The sequence below is a fragment of the Columba livia genome, chromosome 39 (assembly GCF_036013475.1).
Source record: "Columba livia isolate bColLiv1 breed racing homer chromosome 39, bColLiv1.pat.W.v2, whole genome shotgun sequence".
NCBI classification, from domain to species: Eukaryota; Metazoa; Chordata; class Aves; order Columbiformes; family Columbidae; genus Columba; species Columba livia.
The window spans coordinates 1-9913 of record NC_088640.1 but is presented as its reverse complement, the minus strand read 5'-3'; the positions used below and the strand labels follow the sequence as shown (position 1 = coordinate 9913).

Genomic DNA, 9913 nt, shown 5'->3' with positions numbered 1-9913 from the left:
TGCACCCCCCCGTGCACCCCTAAACCGTGCACCCCAAATTGTACACCCCATTGCACCTCCACCCTGTGCACCCCAAACTCTGCACCACACTGCACCCCTGAACTGTGCACCCCAAGCTGTGCACCCCACTGCACCCCCCCGTGCACCCCAAACTCTGCACCCCATTGCACACCTAAACTATGCACCACCCCCACTGCACCCCCACCCCGTGCACCCCAAACTGTGCACCCCATTGCTCCCCCAAACAGTGCACCCCACTGCACCCCTTCACCCTGTGCACCCCAAACTGTGCACCCCACTGCACCCCTGAACTGTGCACCCCAAGCTGTGCACCCCATTGCTCCCCCAGTGCACCCCCCTGTTCACCCCTAAACTGTGCACCCCAAACTGTGAACCCCTTTGCACCCCTGAACTGTGCACCCCACTGCACCCCCCCGTGCACCCCAAGCTGTGCACCCCATTGCTCCCCTAAACTGGGCACCCCAAATTGTGCACCCCATTGCACCCCCACCCAGTGCACCCCAAACTCTGCACCCCACTGCACCCCTAAACTGTGCACCACCCCCACTGCACCCCCCTGTGCACCCCACTGCACCCCCCACCCTGTGCACCCCAAACTGTGCACCCCATTGCTCCCCTAAACTGGGCACCCCAAGCTGTGCACCCCACTGCACCCCTTCGTGCACCCCAAACTGTGCACCACATTGCACCCCCAAACTGTGCACCCCAAACTGTGCACCCCATTGCACCCCAAACTGTGCACCCCATTGCACCCCTAAACTGTGCACCCCAAACTGTGCACCACATTGCACCCCTAAACTGTGCACCCCAAACTGTACACCACATTGCACCCCTAAACTGTGCACCCCACTGCACCCCCCACCCTGTGCACCCCAAACTGTGCACCGCACTGCACCCCTTCACCCTGTGCACCCCAAGCTGTGCACCACATTGCACCCCAAACTGTGCACCCCATTGCACCCCTAAACTGTGCACCTCATTGCACCCCTAAGCTGTGCACCCCAAATTGTACACCCCATTGCACCCCCACCCTGTGCACCCCAAACTCTGCACCACACTGCACCCCTAAACTGTGCACCCCAAGCTGTGCACCACATTGCACCCCAAACTGTGCACCCCATTGCTCCCCTAAACTGTGCACCCCAAGCTGTGCACCCCAAATTGTACACCCCATTGCACCCCCACCCTGTGCACCCCAAGCTGTGCACCCCATTGCACTTCTAAACTGTGCACCTCATTGCACCCCTAAGCTGTGCACCCCAAATTGTACACCCCATTGCACCCCCACCCTGTGCACCCCAAACTCTGCACCACACTGCACCCCTTCGTGCACCCCAAGCTGTGCACCCCAAGCTGTGCACCACATTGCACCCCAAACTGTGCACCCCATTGCTCCCCTAAACTGTGCACCCCAAGCTGTGCATCCCAAACTGTGCACCCCACTGCACCCCTGAACTGTGCACCCCAAGCTGTGCACCCCATTGCTCCCCAAGTGCACCCCCCTGTTCACCCCTAAACTGTGCACCCCAAACTGTGAACCCCTTTGCACCCCTGAACTGTGCACCCCACTGCACCCCCCCGTGCACCCCAAGCTGTGCACCCCATTGCTCCCCTAAACTGGGCACCCCAAATTGTGCACCCCATTGCACCCCCACCCAGTGCACCCAAAACTCTGCACCCCACTGCACCCCTGAACTGTGCACCACCCCCACTGCACCCCCACCCCGTGCACCCCAAACTGTGCACCCCATTGCTCCCCTAAACTGTGCACCCCAAGTTGTGCACCCCACTGCTCCTCCACCCTGTGCACCCCAAACTGTGCACCCCATTGCTCCCCTGAACTGTGCACCCCAAGTTGTGCACCCCATTGCTCCCCCAGTGCACCCCCCTGTTCACCCCTAAACTGTGCACCCCAAACTGTGAACCCCTTTGCACCCCTGAACTGTGCACCCCACTGCACCCCCCCGTGCACCCCAAGCTGTGCACCCCATTGCTCCCCTAAACTGGGCACCCCAAATTGTGCACCCCATTGCACCCCCACCCAGTGCACCCCAAACTCTGCACCCCATTGCACCCCTAAAATGTGCACCACCCCCACTGCACCCCCCCGTGCACCCCACTGCATCCCCCACCCTGTGCACCCCAAACTGTGCACCCCATTGCACCCCCAAACTGTGCACCCCAAGCTGTGCACCCCACTGCACCCCTAAACTGAGCACCTCACTGCACCCCTAAACTGTGCACCCCATTGCACCCCCAAACTCTGCACCCCCCCACTGCACCCCCAAACTCTGCACCCCTTCCCTCTGCACCCTCCGCTCTCCATTGGGAGAACGCGCTGTCAATCACGTTGAGACCCGCCCCCTCCCCGTGCAGCACAAACTCCTCCTCCCCTTCCGGAGTGACGGCGCGGCCAGCCAATGGCTGGGCGAGAGACGGCGAGTGGGCGGGGCCCGGGCGGGGCGACACGCCCCCTCCGCCCCCTTGTGGGGGCGGCGGGGCGCTGGATTCCCCCCCCCCCCCCGTGGGTGACACACGGGGGTGTCCCCCCCCCCGCGAAGGACAGACGGACGGAGGCGGGTGCAGCAGAACTGGGGGTTCCGTTTATTGGGGGGGGGGGGCGTTAATTCCTTCCGGGGGGGGCGGGAGGTGCACAGGAGCTTCTTCACACCCTAAATGAGCCCCCCCTAATTAAACAGCCCCCAATTAAACACAGCTCCCTAATTAAACATACACCCCCCAATTAAATACACCCCCCCAATTAAATACACCCCCCTAATTAAACAGCCCCCAATTAAACACAGCTCCCTAATTAAACATACACCCCCCCCAATTAAATACACCCCCCCAATTAAATACACCCCCCTAATTAAACAGCCCCCAATTAAACACAGCTCCCTAATTAAACATACACCCCCCCCAATTAAATACACCCCCCCAATTAAATACACCCCCCTAATTAAACAGCCCCCAATTAAACACAGCTCCCTAATTAAACATACACCCCCCAATTAAATACACCCCCCCAATTAAATACACCCCCCTAATTAAACAGCCCCCAATTAAACACAGCTCCCTAATTAAACATACACCCCCCCCAATTAAATACACCCCCCCAATTAAATACACCCCCCTAATTAAACAGCCCCCAATTAAACACAGCTCCCTAATTAAACACAGCTCCCTAATTAAACACCCCCCCAAATTAATACACCCCCCAAATTAAACATAGCTCCCTAATTAAACACCCCCCCCAATTAAATACACCCCCCCCCCAATTAAACAGCCCCCAATTAAACACAGCTCCCTAATTAAGCACCCCCCCAATTTACTACCCCCCCCAAATGAAACACGGACCCCCCAGAATTAACCCCCCCCAATCAAACATTCACCCCTAAACAAACCCCATGTCAAATTAACTCCCCCCGGTTAATTAACCCCCCCCCACTCACCATCCTGTGTCGCTGGGGCTTCACTGGGGCACTGTGCAGGGAGAGGCACAGGTTGGGGGGCTGCCGCTGCCCCCCCATATTGGGGGACCCCCTCCCCAAGTATTGGGACCCCCCCCCACACCCCACGGCTCAATGAACGCCCCCCCAGTTCATTACTGGGGTCACTGGTCCCCCCATAATCCCGGGGTGTCCCCCAGACTCAGGGACCCCCCAACAGGTATCAGGGTCCCCCTAGGTTTTAGGGAGCCCCCCCTTATATTGGGACCCCTCCCCAAGTATTGGGACCCCCACACACACCCCACGGCTCAATGAACGCCCCCCCAGTTCATTACTGGGGTCACTGGTCCCCCCATAATCCCGGGGTGTCCCCCAGACTCAGGGACCCCCCACCAGATATCAGGGACCCCCCAGGTTTTAGGGACCCCCCCATATATTGGGACCCCCACGCACACCCCACGGCTCAATGAACGCCCCCCCAGTTCATTACTGGGGTCACTGGTCCCCCCATAATCTCGGGGTGTCCCCCAGACTCAGGGACCCCCCAACAGATATCAGGGACCCCCTAACAGATATTGTGGACCCCCGAGGTTCTAGGGAGCCCCCCCCCCATATATTGGGACCCCCTCCCCAAGTATTGGGACCCCCACGCACACCCCACGGCTCAATGAACGCCCCCCCAGTTCATTACTGGGGTCACTGGTCCCCCCATAATCCCGGGGTGTCCCCCCAGACTCAGGGACCCCCCAACAGGTATCAGGGTCCCCCTAGGTTTTAGGGAGCCCCCCCCCCCATATATTGGGACCCCCCTCCCCAAGTATTGGGACCCCCCACACACCCCACGGCTCAATGAACGCCCCCCCAGTTCATTACTGGGGTCACTGGTCCCCCCATAATCTCGGGGTGTCCCCCAGACTCAGGGACCCCCCAACAGATATCAGGGACCCCCTAACAGTTATTGTGGACCCCCCAGGTTTTAGGGAGCCCCCCCCATATATTGGGACCCCCTCCCCAAGTATTGGGACCCCCCCACACACCCCACGGCTCAATGAACGCCCCCCCAGTTCATTACTGGGGTCACTGGTTCCCCCATAATCCCGGGGTGTCCCCCCAGACTCAGGGACTCCCCACCAGGTATCAGGGACCCCCCAGGTTTTAGGGAGCCCCCCCCCATATATTGGGACCCCTCCCCAAGTATTAGAGGCCCCCCCACCCCGCATCTCCAGCCTCTCGTTACTGGTGTCACTGGTCCCTCCAAGATCCCAGGGTGCCCTCCCAGTGGGTATCAGGGACCCCCCTATGATATCAGGGACCCCTCTATGATATCAGGGACCCCCCTATGATATCAGGGACCCCCCCAGGTTTTAGGGAGCCCCCCCCCCATATATTGGGACCCCAAGTATTAGAGGCCCCCCCACCCCGCATCTCCAGCCTCTCGTTACTGGTGTCACTGGTCCCTCCAAGATCCTGGGGTGCCCTCCCAGTGGGTTTCAGGGACCCCCCTATGATATCAGGGACCCCTCTATGATATCAGGGACCCCCCCAGGTTTTAAGGAGCCCCCCCATATATTGGGACCCTCCCCAAGTATTAGAGGCCCCCCCACCCGCATCTCCAGCCTCTTGTTAGTGGTGTCACTGGTCCCTCCAAGATGCTGGGGTGCCCTCCCAATGGGTATCAGGGACCCCCCTATGATATCAGGGGCCCCCCTATGATATCAGGGACCCCTCTAGGTTTTAGGGAGCCCCCCCCCATATATTGGGACCCCAAGTATTAGAGGCCCCCCCACCCGCATCTCCAGCCTCTTGTTAGTGGTGTCACTGGTCCCTCCAAGATCCCGGGGTGCCCTCCCAGTGGGTATCAGGGACCCCCCTATGATATCAGGGACCCCCCTATGATATCAGGGACCCCCCCAGGTTTTAAGGAGCCCCCCCCATATATTGGGACCCCTCCCCAAGTATTAGAGGCCCCCCCACCCCGCATCTCCAGCCTCTCATTACTGGTGTCACTGGTCCCTCCAAGATCCCGGGGTGCCCTCCCAATGGGTATCAGGGACCCCCCTATGATATCAGGGACCCCTCTATGATATCAGGGACCCCTCTACGTTTTAGGGAGCCCCCCCCCCATATATTGGGACCCCAAGTATTAGAGGCCCCCACACCCCGCATCTCCAGCCTCTCGTTACTGGTGTCACTGGTCCCTCCAATATCCTGGGGTGCCCTCCCAATGGGTATCAGGGACCCCGCTATGATATCAGGGACCCCCCCTATGATATCAGGGACCCCCCCAGGTTTTAAGGAGCCCCCCCCATATATTGGGACCCCTCCCCAAGTATTAGAGGCCCCCCACCCGCATCTCCAGCCTCTCATTACTGGTGTCACTGGTCCCTCCAAGATCCCGGGGTGCCCTCCCAGTGGGTATCAGGGACCCCCCTATGATATCAGGGACCCCCCCAGGTTTTAAGGAGCCCCCCCCATATATTGGGACCCCTCCCCAAGTATTAGAGGCCCCCCACCCGCATCTCCAGCCTCTCATTACTGGTGTCACTGGTCCCTCCAAGATCCCGGGGTGCCCTCCCAGTGGGTATCAGGGACCCCCCTATGATATCAGGGACCCCTCTAGGTTTTAGGGAGCCCCCCCCCCCCATATATTGGGACCCCTCCCCAAGTATTAGAGGCCCCCCCACCCTGCATCTCCAGCCTCTCATTACTGGTGTCACTGGTCCCTTCAATATCCCGGGGTGCCCTCCCAGTGGGTATCAGGGACCCCCCTATGATATCAGGGACCCCCCTGTGATATCAGGGACCCCCCTATGATATCAGGCCCCCCCGGTCAGGGCCCCCCCGCACCCCGGATCTCCAGGCGGCACTCGGTCAGCGCCTCCCCCAGCTCGTTGACCGCCCGGCAGCCGTAGGTGCCCCCGTCGAACGGCCCCGGTTTGCGGATCTGCAGCGTCAGGACCCCCTGGCTGTGCCGCGCCAGGAACCGCGGGTCGTCCCCTATGGCCATTTGGTTCTTCAGCCACACCACCTTGGGCTGGGGGAGAGAGGGGGTTGGACTGGGAGCACTGGGAGCTCTGGGACTGGGAGATATATATATATATGTTCCCCAAGTATATCGTATAGTATCTGAACTAAACCCTTTATTCAAGGGCAGAGCAGCGGGGCAGGAGAAATTCTCTGGACCCATGTGGTCTCCCATCCAAGCACTGACCGGGCCCGACCCTGCTTAGCTTCCAGATCAGACGAGATGGGGCGTTCTCAGGGTGCTATGGCTGTGTATCTATATATATATATATATATATGTGGTCTCCCATCCAAGCACTGACCGGGCCCGACCCTGCTTAGCTTCCCAGGTCAGGTGTTCTCAGGGTGCTATGGCTGGGTATCTATATGGTCTCCCATCCAAGCACTGACCGGGCCCGACCCTGCTTAGCTTCCCAGGTCAGGTGTTCTCAGGGTGCTATGGCTGGGTATCTATATGGTCTCCCATCCAAGCACTGACCGGGCCCGACCCTGCTTAGCTTCCCAGATCAGGTGTTGTCAGGGTGCTATGGCTGTGGATATGTATATGGTCTCCCATCCAAGCACTGACCGGGCCTGACCCTGCTTAGCTTCCCAGGTCAGGTGTTCTCAGGGTGCTATGGCTGGGTATCTATATGGTCTCCCATCCAAGCGCTGACCGGGCCCGACCCTGCTTAGCTTCCCAGGTCAGGCGTTCTCAGGGTGCTATGGCTGAGTATACATTATATATGTAGGTATCTATCTATATCCCAGCACACACACAGAGGCAGACCTTGGGGTGCCCGCGCACGGCGCAGTTGAGGGCCGTGGTGTACCCCGCCACGGCGCTGCGATCCACCAGCGGTGTCAGGAACTGCGGCGCCGAGCGGAAGTCGTGCTCCTGGAACTGGGGCGGCTTGAGCGTCAGCCCTGGGGGGGGACGAGTCACGGGGGGACGGGTCACGGGTGGGCACGGGTCATGAGGGGACACGTGACACGAGGGGGACATGTAGTGAGGGGATACGTGTCACGAGGGGGACACACGTCACGGGGGGACACGTGTCATGAGGGGACACGTGTCATGAGGGGACACATGACGAGTGGGGACACATGTCACGAGGGGACACACATCATGAGGGGACATGTCGTGAGTGGGGACACGTCATGAGGGGACACACGTTACGAGGGGGACACATGTTATAGGGGAACACACGTCATGAGGGGACACATGTCACGGGGGGACACGTGTCATGAGGGGACACATGTCATGAGGGGACATGTCGTGAGTGGGGACATGTCATGAGGGGACACACGTCACGAGGGGGACACATGTCATGAAGGGACACATGTCACGAGTGGGGACACATGTCATGAGGGGACACATGTCACGAGGGGGACACATGTCATGAGGGGACACACGTCATGAGGGGACACATGTCACGAGGGGGACACACGTCATGAGGGGACACATGTCATGGAGGGGACACATGTCACGGGGGGACACGTGTCATGAGGGGGACACATGTCACGGAGGGGACACGTCATGAGGGGAAAAATGTCATGAGTGGGGACACACGTCATGAGGGGACACATGTCATGAGGGGACACATGTCACGGGGGGACACATGTCATAAGGGGACATGTCATGAGTGGGGACACGTCATGAGGGGACACACGTCACGAGGGGGACACACGTCATGAGGGGACACATGTCATGAGGGGACACATGTCATGAGGGGACAAATGTCATGAGTGGGGACACACGTCATGAGGGGACACATGTCATGAGGGGACAAATGTCACGGGGGACACACGTCATGAGGGGACACATGTCATGAGGGGACAAATGTCACGGGGGACACACGTCATGAGGGGACACATGTCACGACGTGGACACATGTCATGAGGGGACACATGTCATAAGGGGACATGTCATGAGTGGGGACACGTCATGAGGGGACACATGTCATGAGTGGGGACACACGTCATGAGGGGACACATGTCACGGGGGACACACGTCATGAGGGGACACATGTCATGAGGGGACATGTCATGAGGGGACACATGTCATGAGGGGACATGTCATGAGGGGACACATGTCATAAGGGGACATGTCATGAGTGGGGACACGTCATGAGGGGACACACGTCACGAGGGGGACACACATCATGAGGGGACACATGTCATGAGGGGACACATGTCATGGAGGGGACACATGTCATGAGGGGACATGTCATGAGTGGGGACACGTCATGAGGGGACACACGTCATGAGGGGACACATGTCATGAGTGGGGACACATGTCATGAGGGGACACATGTCACGGGGGACACACGTCATGAGTGGGGACACATGTCTCCCTATCCCCCCAGCCTGCCCAGGGCCCCCCACATCCTCACAGCTCCCCAAGTGCCTCACGGCCTCCCCCAAACCCCCTTAGACCTGAACCCCCAAACCCCCATCACCCCCCACACCCCCACATCCCCATCACCCCCCACACCCCATGTCCCCATCACCCCCTGGACCCCCAGGTCCCCATCACCCCCATCACCCCCCACCCCCACATCCCTAACAACCCCCACACCCCCATGTCCCCATCACCCCCCAGACCCCCACGTCCCCATCACCCCCCCACCCCCACATCCCCATCACCCCCCCCACCCCCACGTCCCCATCACCCCCCCACCCCCATGTCCCCATCACTCCATTCACCCCCCAGACCCCCACGTCCCTATCACCCCCCCACATCCCCATCACCCCCCACACCCCCACGTCCCCATCACCCCCCCCACCCCCACGTCCCCATCACCCCCCAGACCCCCTGGACCCCCACGTCCCCATCACCCCCCAGACCCCCTGGACCCCCATGTCCCCATCACCCCCATCACCCCCAGGACCCCTGTGTCCCCATCACCCCCTGGACCCCCACGTCCCCATCACCCCCCAGACCCCCACGTCCCCATCACCCCCCCCCACCCCCACATCCCCATCACCCCCTGGACCCCCACATCCCCATCACCCCCCAGACCCCCATGTCCCCATCACCCCCATCACCCCCATCACCCCCATGTCCCCATCACCCCCAGGACCCCCATGTCCCCATCACCCCCCAGACCCCCACATCCCCATCACCCCCTCCACTCCCCATGGCGCCCCCAACCTGCTTTGGGGATGTCGGCCGTGTTCTGGGACACGCCGGGGTTCTCGCTGACGCCCACCAGGTTCTCGCTGAACACCCGGAAGCGGTACTGGTTCCCCATCACCAGCTCGGGCACGGTGCAGCGCGGCGGGCGCACGTGCTCGTACACCGTGAACCACTCCTGCGGGCAAAGGGGGCGTCTGCCTCAAAACGGCTTCATTTGCAGCCTTTCTTTGCCACAATTCCCACACTGGTCACTTTCTGTACCTTTGCTTCCATTATATCATGAAATTGAGACTGATTT

General features: G+C 60.1%; 1 protein-coding gene across 2 annotated transcripts; it reads right to left on the bottom strand.

The window, feature by feature from the left end:
* Positions 1–2602: 2602 nt before the first annotated feature.
* On the bottom strand, positions 2603–9818 carry LOC135576984 (myosin-binding protein C, fast-type-like). Of its 2 annotated transcripts, none has more exons than XM_065044421.1 (5): positions 9631–9818; positions 7264–7400; positions 6318–6504; positions 3474–3504; positions 2603–2708 (listed from the first exon to the last, which is right to left on the bottom strand). In XM_065044421.1, exons 1-4 carry the CDS (start codon positions 9728–9730, stop codon positions 3494–3496), a joined length of 435 nt encoding a protein of 144 aa, XP_064900493.1. In that variant the 5' UTR covers positions 9731–9818; the 3' UTR covers positions 2603–2708; positions 3474–3493. The 2 variants fall into 2 exon arrangements, with proteins under 2 accessions (XP_064900493.1, XP_064900494.1); XM_065044422.1 differs by having other exon boundaries at positions 2603–2693.
* Between the last annotated feature and the right edge of the window lie 95 nt (positions 9819–9913).